The sequence below is a fragment of the Equus quagga genome, chromosome 18, assembly GCF_021613505.1.
Source record: "Equus quagga isolate Etosha38 chromosome 18, UCLA_HA_Equagga_1.0, whole genome shotgun sequence".
Lineage (NCBI taxonomy): Eukaryota > Metazoa > Chordata > Mammalia > Perissodactyla > Equidae > Equus > Equus quagga.
In genome coordinates, this window is record NC_060284.1 from 2,062,720 (window position 1) to 2,076,501 (window position 13,782).

At 34.9% G+C, this 13,782-nt stretch overlaps 1 protein-coding gene across 8 annotated transcripts in view; it reads right to left on the bottom strand.

Moving 5' to 3' along the window:
- DOCK7 (dedicator of cytokinesis 7) overlaps nucleotides 1-13,782 on the bottom strand; it is a 204,520-nt gene that overhangs the window by 146,555 nt on the left and 44,183 nt on the right. For all 8 annotated transcript variants that reach the window (XM_046645659.1, XM_046645657.1, XM_046645656.1 and 5 more), the window contains exons 10-11: nucleotides 4,238-4,318; nucleotides 2,049-2,214 (exon numbers count right to left, since the gene is read on the bottom strand). In XM_046645659.1, the coding sequence (XP_046501615.1) occupies nucleotides 2,049-2,214; nucleotides 4,238-4,318 (247 nt within the window). The remainder of the gene's footprint in view (nucleotides 1-2,048; nucleotides 2,215-4,237; nucleotides 4,319-13,782) is intronic.

Below are 13,782 nucleotides of genomic sequence, written 5' to 3' on the forward strand. Positions count from 1 at the left end.
GTCAAGTCCATGCGCTCCGCTTCGGCAGTCTGGGATTCACAGGTTTGGTTCCCAGCACGGACCTACACACCACTCATCAAGCCATGCTGTGGTGGTGTCCCACACACAAATAAAGGAAGACGGTCACAGATGAAACCTCAGGGACTATCTTTCTCAAGCAAAAAAGAGAAAGACTGGCAACAGATACTAGCTCAGGGCCAATCTTCCTCACCAAAAATAATTAATTAATTAATTAATTAAGATCTAAATAAATGGATGGAAAAACATTTCATGGATTGGAAGACTTAATACTGTTAAGAAAGCAATACGCTCCAAATTGATCTCCAGATTCAATGTAATTCCTATCAAAATTTCAGCTGCCTTTGTGCAGAAATTGTCAGCTGATCCTAAACTTCATATGAAAATACAAGGACTCAAAATAGACAAAAATATCTTGAAAAAGGATAATGAGATTGAGGATTCACTTTCCTATTTCAAAAATTACTGCAAAGCTAAAATAATAATGACACTACAGTACAAGCATAAGCTAAGACATATAAATCAATGGAATAGAACTGAGAGTCCAGAAATAAACCAATACAACTACGGTCAACTGATTTTCAACAAGAGTGCCAAGACCATTCAATGAGGAAAGCATAGTCTTTTCAAGAAACGGTGTTGGGACAACTAGACAGCTACATAAAAAGAATGAAGCTGGACCTCTACTGCTCATCACATGCAAAAATTAACTCAAAGTGGATTATACTCAAATGTAAGACCCACAACTACGAAAGTCTTAAAAACATACAAGTAAATCTTGATGTTGGGTTAGGTAATGCTTTCTTAGATATTAAAACCAAAAGGAAAAGAATAAAAGAAAACACAGAGAAATTGAACTTCATCAAAATTTAAAACTTCTGTGCTGCACAATACCATCAAAAGAGTAAAAAGACAACCCACAGACTGGGAGAAAATATTTGTAAGTCCTTTACTAGTTAAGGGATTTGAATCTAGACTATATAAAGAACTGTTACAACCTAATGACAAGAACACAAAAAAGCCACTTAAAAAACGAGCATCAACAAAATAAGACAAAAAAAAGCCATTAAAAAATGGGCAAAGGATATGACTATGTATTTCTCCAAAGAAGCTATACAAATAGCCAATGCACACAAAATGATACTCAACATCATTTGCTATCAGGGAAAGGCAAATCCAAACCACAATGAGATACTACTTTACCTGCACTAGGATGGCTATAATCAAAGGACAGTTAGTAAAAGTGTTGGTAAAAATATGGAGAAACTGGAACCTTCATACACTGCTAGTAGAGTTTTTAAATGGTGGAGCCACATTGGAAAACAGACTGGTAGTTCTTCAAAAGGTTAAACATAAAATTCTCATATGACCCAGCAAGTTCATTTCCAGCTATGGATCCAAGAAAAATGAAAACATATGTCCACACAAAAGCTTGGACATGAATGTTCACTGCAGCATTACTCATAATAGTGAAAAAGTTTAAACAACTCAATGTCTATCAACTGTTGAATGGATAAATAAAATGTGGTATATCAACACAACGGACTATTATTCAGCAATAAAAAGAAGTGAAATACTGACACGTGCTACAACATGGACGAACCTTTAAAACATTATGCTAAGTGAAAGAAGCTACTCACAAAAGACTGCATATTGTATAATTCTATGATATAAAACGGCCAGCATAAGTAAATCCATTCAGACTAAGTATACCATTTAGGGTTGGGTTTGGGGATTTGGGGAAAATGGAGAGTGACTACTGAGGAGTACAAAAGTGTTCCGAAATTAGATTATGGTGATGCTTGCAGAACCTTGTGAATATACCAAAAAACACTGAATTATACACTTTAAATGAGTGAACCATATGGTATGTGAATTACATCTCCATAAAGCTGATAAAGAAAAAAAGGCAGAAAAAGAAAACCCTTTTTATGCCTCATTACATTGAAAAGTCTACAAATAAAACAAGCCATGTAACAAAAAAGAAAAAAATTATACATTTAGAGATACTTTACATAAAACACTCTTACCTCCAGTGCTTATTTCTACCTCTGTAGAATCTCTTTCCAAACTCCCAGCACTACTAACAATATTCATTAAATGGATTGCGGTCCAAGCAAAAGGCATGCGATATTTCCCAAGTCTTTGGCAAAACTGATCGGCTTGACTTTTCAGCTTCTCCAATTTTTCCTTATTCTACAAAATAAAATTTTATACATTATATGATTATGCTCAAAACAAATGAATTAAAGGCTATTTCATCCTATTTTAAAGAAACAGATTAATAATTCTTAATTCTCAGCAAAGATGGAAAAACAATCTGTACCTTTCAGAGATTAATTAACAGTGTATTATCTTAACCACTGAATGACTCAACATACTCTACAAATGCACGTGTAGAGTAAGTCTTTGAAATTCCTGTTTTGATTATCTCATCTCGGGAGAAAAGAAAAGAGAGAAAGTGTCAAACATGCTTATAGATTGTAAGTACTATTTTATGAAAGGAAACATAACCATGTTCTAGTCAGCAACTGCTAACTACAAAATATTCTAGGTTATGACTTGTTAAATTTTATTATTCTAGAAAGATGGAAGCAGTTGAACCATCTGAAATAATCCCTAACTTATGGCAACCATAACATGGGAGTAGGGGACACAAACAGGCCAATAACAAGTAAGCCCCGAGTTGTAATAAAAGAAGCAAAGAAAAAAAGTGTTACAACAAGACTAACTCCTGGAAAAACACTAATAGTCCAAACAGTACATGCCTATCTGGAACACATCTTGAGGCTGGCTTGCAACTTTTAGGCTATCCCTGAAACAAACACTAAGGTGGACTGCAATACTCAATCAACAGTCCAAGAGTGAAAACCTATATTAAGTCTCTCACATACTCCTTCCATATAGGATTTTGGTGAGGTATATTCTAATGACAGTGTCCTACCTTGGAACTTAGGGCTGGAAAAGATGGAAGGATAGCTAACTGGTTTATTGCTATATCTATTATACCTCCAAAATAGGTTCCTCCTTTAAAAGCCTAGATATTGGGGCCAGCCCAGTGGCTGAGTGGTTAAGTTCCCATGCTCCACTGCGGTGGCCCAGGGTTTCGCTGGTTCAGATGCTGGGTGCAGACATGGCACCACTCATCAGGCCATGCTGAGGCGGCATCCCATATGCCACAACTAGAAGGACCCACAACTAAGAATATATAACTATGTACCGGGGGGCTTTGGGGAGAAAAACGAAAAAAAATAAAATCTTAAATTAAAAGCCTAGATATCAAGTGTATTTAATTCTATTAGCTTATGTAAATATGTAAGAAGAGCGGAATAAGCTGCTATAATATTGTATATACAGTAATAGATATACCTACAAGCTACATACAACACAGAAAATTTAATTTGTAAAATGTAAACCTGGGGAAAACCAGAATACTTTAACCCTGATTTCAACCAGATAACTAGGGATCAGAGAAGAACATCATTTTCGGCTACCTATATTAGCAGAAAAGACTCAGACCTTGTTCTTAATCTGAGAAAAATAGAAAGCAAAACATTTTCTAGATTTTGGTACCCTGTCCAGTATTCCTCAAGCATACATCTCCTGACTGTTTCAACTATTAAATGATGTGTTCAAAAAGCCAAGACTACCTGTTATTCTTGTAGCTAACTCATGGTACCTGGAATTTGGTATCAATTGTTCACCAATTATTTTTGCTTTATAAGTTTATCAAAATTCTAGAAATTAGTTGTCTGATGGCAAAATAAAGATTGTATTTTCTATTTTTACCATATTCCTTAATTATCTATAGCAAGACAGAGGACCAGGATACTGTGTTGTTAGGAAACGTTCCACCAATGTCACTATTTTGTAAATATAGGAAAATAGTAATTATTTAGGAATTAAACTGAATTAACTTAGTTCTCTCTGAGAAAAAAAAATTTAAACAATCAATTAGCTTGGGGGTGAGGAAGATTTTAAAGAACAGCATAGCACACAACACAAACTAGATGACTAAGGAAATAAAGAAAGAAAAAAGTGGGTAAGCCAATAGAAAAAATGAATTAGTGAAATTCTTTAATATGCTTTACACTATTCTCCTAAAGTATAATTTGGGAGCTTAGAGGTTGTTTAGGGTTGGCTTTGGGAATTTGGGGGAAATGGGGAGTGACTGATAATGACCACGAAAGTGGGGGAAATGAGAGGCACGATATTCTACCTTGGTGGCATCTGCTTCTTTGAAAATCATATATGGTTCAGCACATTCTCCAATGTCTCCCTGCTGTAGGACTTTTTCTAGCTGTCAAAGACAAAAAAAGTAAAATTAATTAAGCTTAAAAAAAACAATCAGCTTCAAAAGTAAGGATGGTTCAACATATAAAAATCCATCAATATAATACACCACATTAACAGAAGGACATAAAAAAACACACGATCATCTCAACATTGCAGAAAAAGAACTGGACAAAATTCAACACCCTTTCATGATAGAAACACTCAACAAACTAAGAATAGAAGAACTCTACTTCAACATAATAAAGGCCATATATGAAAACCCCACAATGAATATTGTACTCAAGGGTGAAAGACTGAAAGCTTTTCCTCTAAGATCAGGAACAAGATAAGGATGCTCACTTCTGCCAATTCTATTCAACATGGTATTGAAGTCTGAGCCAGAGCAATTAGGCAAGAAAAAGAAATAAAACACATCCCAACTGGAAAGGAAGAAGTAAAATTATCTCTGTTCACAGACAACATGATCTTTTATACAAAAAAACCCTAATGTTTCACAAAAAAAAGTTAGAACTAATAAACAAATACAGCAAAGTTGCATGATACAAAATCAACACTCAAAAATCAGTTGCATTTCTATACACTAACAATGAGCAATTCAAAAAGGAAATTAAGAAAACAAATCCATTTATAATAATATCAAAGAGAATAAAGAACTGAGGAATTAACCAAGAAGGTGAAAGATTTATAATCTGAAAACTATCAAACACTGGTAAAAGAAATTAAAGAAGATACAAGTAAAGGGAAAGGCCTCACGGATTGGAAGACTTAATAATGTTAAGATGTCGATTCTACCCAAAGTGATCTACAGATTCAACACAATCCCTATCACAATCTCTATGACGATTCTTTGCAGAAATCAAAAAATTCATATGGAACTCCAAAGGGCTTTGAATTGTCAAAACAAACTTTAAAGAAAAGAACAAAGTTGGAAGTCTCACACTTCCTGATTTCAAAACTTAATACAAAGCCTCCGTAGTCAAAAAGTGTAGAACTGGCATAAAGACATAAATATAGATCAATAGAAAAAAGGAGAGCCCAGAAATAAACCCTCGTAAATAAGGTTAAATGATTTTCAACACAGGTGCCAAGACCATTCAATGGAGAAAAAGACAGCCATTTCAACAAATGGTGTTTAAAAAAAGTGAGCACAAATGCAAAAGAATAAAGTTGGACCCTTACCTTAGAGCATACATAAAAATTAACTCGAAATGGATCAAAGAGCTAAACAGAGACCTAAGACTATAAGCATCAGAAGAAAAAATAGAGGAAAAGCTTTCTGACATTAGATTTGGCAATGTCTTCTTGGATTTGACACAGAAAGCAGAGGCAACAAAAGTAAAAAGAGATAAACTAGACAACATCAAAATTTAAAACTTTTGTGCATCACAAGACACAATCAACAGAGTGAAAAGGCAAACTAAGGAATGAAAGAAAACATTTGCAAACCATATGTCTAATAAGAAGTTAATATCCAGAATAAAGAAATCCTGCAACTCAACAGCAAAACAACAAAGAATCTGATTTTTAAATGGGCAAAGAACTTGAATAAACACTTCTCCAAAGAAGATATACAAAGGGTCAACAAGCATATGAAAAGATACTCAACATCACTAATCATTAGGAAAATGCACATCAAAACCACAATGAGCTATCACCTTACACCCATCAGGATGGCTACTACCAAACTTTAAAAAAATAACAAGCATTGGTGAGGACATGGAAAAACTGGAACCCTTGGGCACTACTGGTGGGAATGTAAAATGGTACATCCACTATGGAAAACAGTACAGAAGAGGTTCCTCAAATAATTGAAAGTAGGGGACATACGGCCTGCCCAGTGGTTGAGTGGTTAAGTTCACGTGCTCCACTACAGCGGCCCAGGGTTTCGCCGGTTCAGAGCCTGGGCATGGACGTGGCACCACTTGTCGGGGCACGGTGAGGCGGCATCCCACATGCCACAACCAGAAGGACCCACAACTAAAAATATACAACTAGTTACCGGGGGGTTTTGGGGAGAAAAAGGAAAAATAAAATCTTTAAAAAGGAAAAAAGAGAAAGTAGCGGCCAGCCCAGTGGCGCAGTGGTTAAGTTTGTGCGCTCTGCTTTGGCAGGGCAGGGTTCACTGGTTCGGATCCCAGGAGCGGATCTAGCAGCGCTGATCAAACCATGGTGTGGCAGGCATCCCACATATAAAATAGAGGAAGATGAGCACAGATGTTAGCTTAGGGCCAGTTTTCCTCAGCAAAAAGAGGAGGATAGGCAGCAGATATTAGCTCAGGGCTAACCTTCCTCAAAAAAAAAAATTGAGAGTAGAATTACCATAAAATTCAGGAAATCTATTTCCAGGTATATATCCAATAGAATTGAAAGCAGGGACTCAAACAGATGTTTGTACAGCCATGTTCATAGTAGCATTATTCACAATACTCAAAAGGTGGAAGCAATCCAAGAGTGCATCAAGAATTGAGTAAATAAATAAAATGTGGTATGTATATATATGCATACATACACACAGAGTTAAATATTATTCACCTTTAAAAGGGGGGGACATTCTGAAACACGCCACAACCTTGATGAATCTTAAAACATGCTAAGTGAAATAAGCCAGTCACAAAAAGACAAATACAGTATGATTCCATTCCCATGAGGTATCCAGAGTAGTCTAATTCACACAAACAGAGCAGAATGATGGTTGGCAGGGGTTGGGGAGAGGGGAAAATGAGGAGTTGTGGTTTAATGTGTATGGAGCTTTTACAAGATGGAAATTTCTGGAGATTGGTTGCACAACAATGTGAACACACTTAATACTGGATTGTACAAACAAAAAAGATCAAGACAGTAAATTTTATGTTATATGTATGTGACCACATATTTCTTAAATTAAAAATTACTTTCTCAATCATAAGTAGAGGATAAAAACAATGACAAAAAAAACACATAGCACTGGAGACTGGATTGGTGGTTACCATAGGGGAAGGGGGGAGGAGGGAGGGCAAAAGGGGTGACTAGGCTCACATGTGAGGGGATACACTGTAATTAGTTTTCGGGTGGTGAACATGATGTAATGTACACAGAATTCGAAATATGATGTACATCCGAAAATAATTTTAAAAAATTTAAAAATTTTAAAAAAAGAATGAACCAGAGTTTGTGAGTTTGGCTGTATGCAACCAATAAAACTGAATGTTAAAATTTTATGGTTCAAAACATCAACGTTCATTTAAAAAAAAATTATTAAAATAATCAAATTAAAACAAATTAAAATTAATATATTAAAATTATTTTAATTATTGAATCAAATGTATTAATTAAATTTAATTGTTGACAGTTAAATTTAGTAAAAAATATTTTTACATTTAAATATTAAATTAAAATATCTAAAATTAAATTATTTTTAAATTAAAATATTAAATTTAAAATTAAGTTAATTAAAATATCAATAAAAGCAGTCATAAAGTCATCTCCATTTAATATAACATCAAAGTACAAAATTACAACTAAAAGAGACAACTCACAAAATAATAGTCTCAAGTGGTCAATACGTTTCTATAATCATTTTTTTTTTTTTAAAGATTTTATTTTTTTCCTTTTTCTCCCCAAAGCCCCCTGGTACATAATTGTATATTCTTTGTTGTGGGTCCTTCTAGTTGTGGCATGTGGGATGCTGCCTCAGCGTGGCCTGATGAGCAGTGCCAAGTCTGCGGCCAGGACCCGAACCAAGGAAACACTGGGCCGCCTGCAGCAGAGCGCAGGCACTTAACCACTCGGCCACAGGGCCAGCCCCATTCTCTAATCATTTTTCTCCAAAATGTCTCACTTTACCCCTACAAAATTTTGAATGTTTTAAAAAAAGAAATGTAAATAAAATAGGATGAAAGCTCAGAAACCAAACCAAGTGTATGTAGGAATTTAGCACATAATAAAGTTGATACTCCAACTTTGTGAAATGAAGGATATATAAAGAGCTCTTACAAATTAACATGATAAAATAAAAACAATCCAATGAAATGGATATAATTACACGGGTGTATTTTTTTTCACTTAAAACTTATGTATCTTATGTATACTTGAAGCTTTTGTTTTTTATGTACACTATACTAAAAATCACTTACATATAAGTTAAAAATGAGCTATTTGAATAAGCACTTCACAAAACAGAGTATCCAAATGGCCAATAAATTGTTCAAGACTTTTAGTTATCAGGGAACTGTAAGTTAAAAGCAAACTGATACAACCCTGCAAATGCACCAGAAATAAAATAGAATATATAACAAAAATAATGAAATTAAAACAGAAAAACAATAAAACCTGATGATAGCTAGTGTTAAGAAGGAAACAGAGCAACTGAAATTCTCAAGCACTGCCGAGGGGAGTGAAAATTGGAATAACTAGGTTGGAAAACTGGTCATTTCTACTAGAATTGAAGCTGTAAATCCACTATGACCCAGTAATTCAACACTCATCTATACACTCGATAGAAATGCAAACATATCCGCACCAAAAATCATGTACAAGAACGTCTGTAGCAGCATTACTTATGATAGCCAAAAGCTAGAAATAACCCCAACGTCTAGTGACAATTAGAACGGATAAACTGTGATATATTCATATAATAGAGTATCATACAGGATGACAACCAATAAACTACTGGTACATGAATTTTACAGTTACAATTCTTTAGAAGGCCAGACAGAAGAATATATACTGTATGACTCGTCTATAAAGTTCAAAAACAGGCTAAACTAACATATGGTAATCAAAGTCAGTACAGTAGGAGGGGCACAACGAAGTCTGCTGGGTAATGTTCTACATCTTGATCTGGAAGTTAGCCACATAATCAAGTTAAGAATGTAAAAAGTAATGAAGGCGTACATCTGGTACATGCTATTGAGTATAAACAAAAGTTTACAAAGAAAAGATAATTAAATTTCTATACACCAGTGACAATGAAATGAAATTCTGTATATAATTTAAAATGAAAAATTTTAAATGACATCATTTATAATAGGATCAAAAATATCAAAATATAAGGAAGATACAAGAGGAAAAGACCTAAAAATATGGAGGATAGACTGTGTTCATTGACTGGAAAACTCAATAGTTTAAAGACGTCAACTTTCCCAAATTGATCTGTATATTTTAATGCAATCGCAGTCAACATCCCAGAAAGCTCTTTGTTGAGACAAAGAGAGTATGCTTGTATTGGCGGCGGGGGGTGGGGGGGAGGGCACCTAACAAGCGAAAATTTACAGGAAAATGTAGTGTCAACAACAGCCAAACCAATCTTGTAGAATAAAGCTGGGAAAAAATAGACCATGTGTTATAAAGTTACAGTAATCAAAACAGTGTAGTACCGGTGCCAAGAAAAGACAAATAGACCACTTGGAACCAAATAAACACTCCAGAAAAAGAACCTCACAAATGCGAACACTTGATTTATGACATAAGAGACTTTGCAAGAGCAGTAGGGAGAAAAGAAGTCTTTTCAATAAACAGTGCTGGGTCATTCGGTTATCCATATGTGTGAGTGTTAGGGGGGGATTAATCTTCATTTCTACCTCACTCAAATCTGTATGTGAAAGTTAAAACAATTAATCTTATGAGGGATCACTTAAGAGAATATGCTCCTGACTTTGAGAGAGGCAAAAATTTCATATACAGAACACAAAATACCACAGCCATAAAGAGAAAGGTTAATAAATTAGACAACATGTAAACTATGAACTTTGGCTCATCAAAGGATAACGTTCTGTGAGAAAGGGTGCACAGAGTGGCAAAAAATGAGAGGAACACAAATAACCAACAACAAACTAACATCCAGAATATATTAAGAATTCCTACAAATCGATAACAAAAAAGCCAAAACAACTCAACAAAAAAAATGGACAAATGATTTCAACAGGCATTTCACAAAAAACAATATCGAACGACCAATAAGCATATAAAGATGGTCAAATCATTACTAGTCAGGAGAAATACAAATTAAAACCACAGTGAATACAGTACCAGAATGGTTATAATTAAGAAGAGTGACAAACATCAGTGTTGGTAAGAGTGTAAAATGGTTGAAGCACTCTGGGAAACTGTTTGATATATTTATGCTAAATACACATCTACCCTATTATCCAGCAATATCAAACACAAATGAGTGTATACGTGCCCAAAAGACTTGTTAAAGAATGTTCACAGAGCTTTATTTATAATAACCAACTGAAAATCAGATGCATGCTAAGGTCTATCAAGGTCTACCTATTCATCTAAGCAGGATGAATAAACCATGTTATAATCATATAACAGAGGACAACATAACAATAAAAATAAAAGAACAAACTACTGCTATACATGACAATATAGATGACTCTCACAGACATTATGTTGAGTGAAAGAAGACAGGCACAAAAGATTGTATATTGTACGATTCCTTTCATACGAAATTCAAAAGAGGAAAAGCTAATGATGGTGACAGACGCAGGAATATTAGTGATCTGTGGAAGTGAGGGGGTAGCCACCAGAAAGAGAAACAAAAGAACCCTCCAAGGTGATGAAAATATTGTATGACCTGAGTTCAGCCTGTGTAAGTGATTACACACAGATGAATACACATGTAAGAATTCACCAAGCTGTTTACCTCAAATTTGTTTACTATACAAGTCTCATTGTATGTATTTTACATCTCAATTTTTTAAAAAACTGATAAATACCAAATAAATAACAAACTCTTATTCACTCCTGGTGGGAATGCAACTATCACAGATAATTTGGAAACCCATTTGGCAGCACCTACCAAAGGTGACATACAAATATCCTATGACCCAGCAATTCTACTACTAGGAATATATTAAACAGTAATGAGCACATATGTCCATCCTCATGGAATGCAAATGCTCACAGAATTACTCATAAAAGCCACAAAATTAAATGAACTAAAACGTCTACCATCAGTAAAATGGATAAATTATGAAATATTCATATAATGAAATACTCCCAAGCAATGTTAATGAATTGCATACAGCAGTACAGATTAATCACACAATCAGATAGAGTGGGGAAAAAGCAAGACAAAAAATATATATATGTTAGATCCCTTTAGTAGAGTGTTCAAAACCAGGCAAAAATTGCAGAAAAGTAAGGAGCAGTCATTGGGGTGGGACACAAAAGCAGTTTCTGGGATTCTGGTAACATTTTGTTTCTCAACCTGGGTGGGTAACATAAGTGTATTCATTTTGGGGTAATTCATCAAACTATATATTTATGATTTTTGTGTACTTTCTATAATTACAGCACACGTCAATAACAAATTTAATTAAAATAATTTTAAGTGAACTTCATTATCACTACTTTATTGTAACCCAAGCTTTTGTCTGTCTATTTGTGGGTTTCTTCCAATGTACTCTGTGTTTTCGTTCTCTAAAACGGCAGGCTTACATAAACAACAACCCAAACATAATGGTATTACTGCTTCACATATTTACCAGAGAGTAACTATGCTAATAAACAGGGCATAAAAAAGAGGAAGGAATTAATCATCCTGGCTGAGCTAGAATCCCAGCAACCCAGTGACTGATCGCACTACCAGCCCCAAATGCTTCACCCTTCCTTTACCCTCTCACTGTTCTAATGACATTGCAATTCCTCCCGACAAAGAGGTAAAGTATATATCCCAACTTTTTGATTTTGTGCTCTTGTCATGTGACTTGTTTTAGCCAACAGGATGTTAGCTGGCGTCATGTGCCAAAAGGCTTGAAAAATGCCTGTGCAACTGGCCTGCTCTTTGGTACTTCTACGATTACCATGAGAATATGCCAAGTTAGCCCTCTAGAAAAGGAGACATACAGGGAAAAACTCCAGCTAAATCAACTGACGCCAGGCAACCTACAGACACCTGAAAGAACATAGTCACCTAAGAAGTACAGCCTAGACGAGCTCTCCATCAGACAACTCAGATCCCTCAACTAAACAGATGCCCCTGGGATTTTGTCATCTTCTTCTTGTATAGCAATAACTAACCAACCTCAGATCAAGGGGATTTATCTCTCGAGAAACAAAAACATCCTGATGAATCACAAGGGACTAAAGAAAATCTCCTAAATACTTCTTTAAAATTTAGACATTTTCATTTTTTTTTTAATTACAGAAGTCTTTTTCTAAGTATATACATGCATTTATGTATGTGTAGTTGTGTGTGTATATATTTTATATAATTGGGACCATACAATAAAGAGTTTTATACCAGACTTTTCACTAAACATTGTATCACACATAAGTTTCTATATCATTAAAAACTCAACTTGTGGTTTTAATTGCCATCGTATCCCATTATGTGAAGTTACCACAATCTACCTCCCTATTTACCTACATCGAACATTTACATTCACTATTTCTTATTCTTAATCCTATCTAAGCTATTCACTCTCATAATGACAACCAAATCTTGTCACTAAACAATCTCATTTTCACCCAGCCAATATTCCAGCCATCACCTTTCCATCTCATTCCCTCAAATACGTTCTATTTTATGAAAACTTGCTACTTCCCCATGTAAAGTAACTGTATTTACTATATTTGCCAATTTTATTAATATCTAGAACTGAATTTTACTCTTAAGAGTTTCTGAATACCACTGCTGCTAAAATCTTTGCTTGTAGGACTGTTCATTACAACTAAGATTTATTTTAACCTGAATTCATAGGAACATGTCCACAAATTAGGACATTATTCCTGTGGGTAAACAGGATTCATTTCATGACAATCCACTTTAAAACCTTATTATAAAATTCATTACCTTTTTATTATAATTTTATATAAATAAGAATAAAATGACTAAGGAATACATTTTAGGCTACTCTCAACTCAAGGTCAAGTTAATAAATTATTCTGTAAGTTACCCTAAGCTAAGGAGCTTAGTAATATTTGAATTTTAGAATTTGTGACCCTTATTCTTAACTGGCTGACAGTCAAATCATAATGCTCCATGACCTCAATGATTTTGATTTTAGTATTTATATCATTTAGGAACTGAGTGATAAAATTAAAACTCCTGTGATGATTAATCTTATGGGTCAATTTGGCTTGGTTATACTGCCCCATTGTTTGATCAAATACCAGTCTAGATGTTGCTGTGAAGGTATTTTTTAGAGGCGATTAACATGTAAATCAGCAGACTTTGAGTAGAGCAGACTATCCTCCGAAATGTGTGTGGGCCTCATCCAATTAGTTGAAGGTCTTACAGCAAAGACTGAGGCCCCTCAAAGACAGAATCCTCAAGACTACCACCCAGAAACCTGCCAAGTTTCCAATATACTGCCCTGGAGAATTCAACCCAAGACCACACATCGACTCTTACCTGAAGTTCCAGCCTGCCAGCCTGCCCTAGAGAGTGCAGACTTACCAGCCCCCTCCATCACATGAGCCAACTCCTTTCTGTGTGTGTGTGTGTGTGTGTGTGTGTGTGTGTGTGTGTGTGTGTGT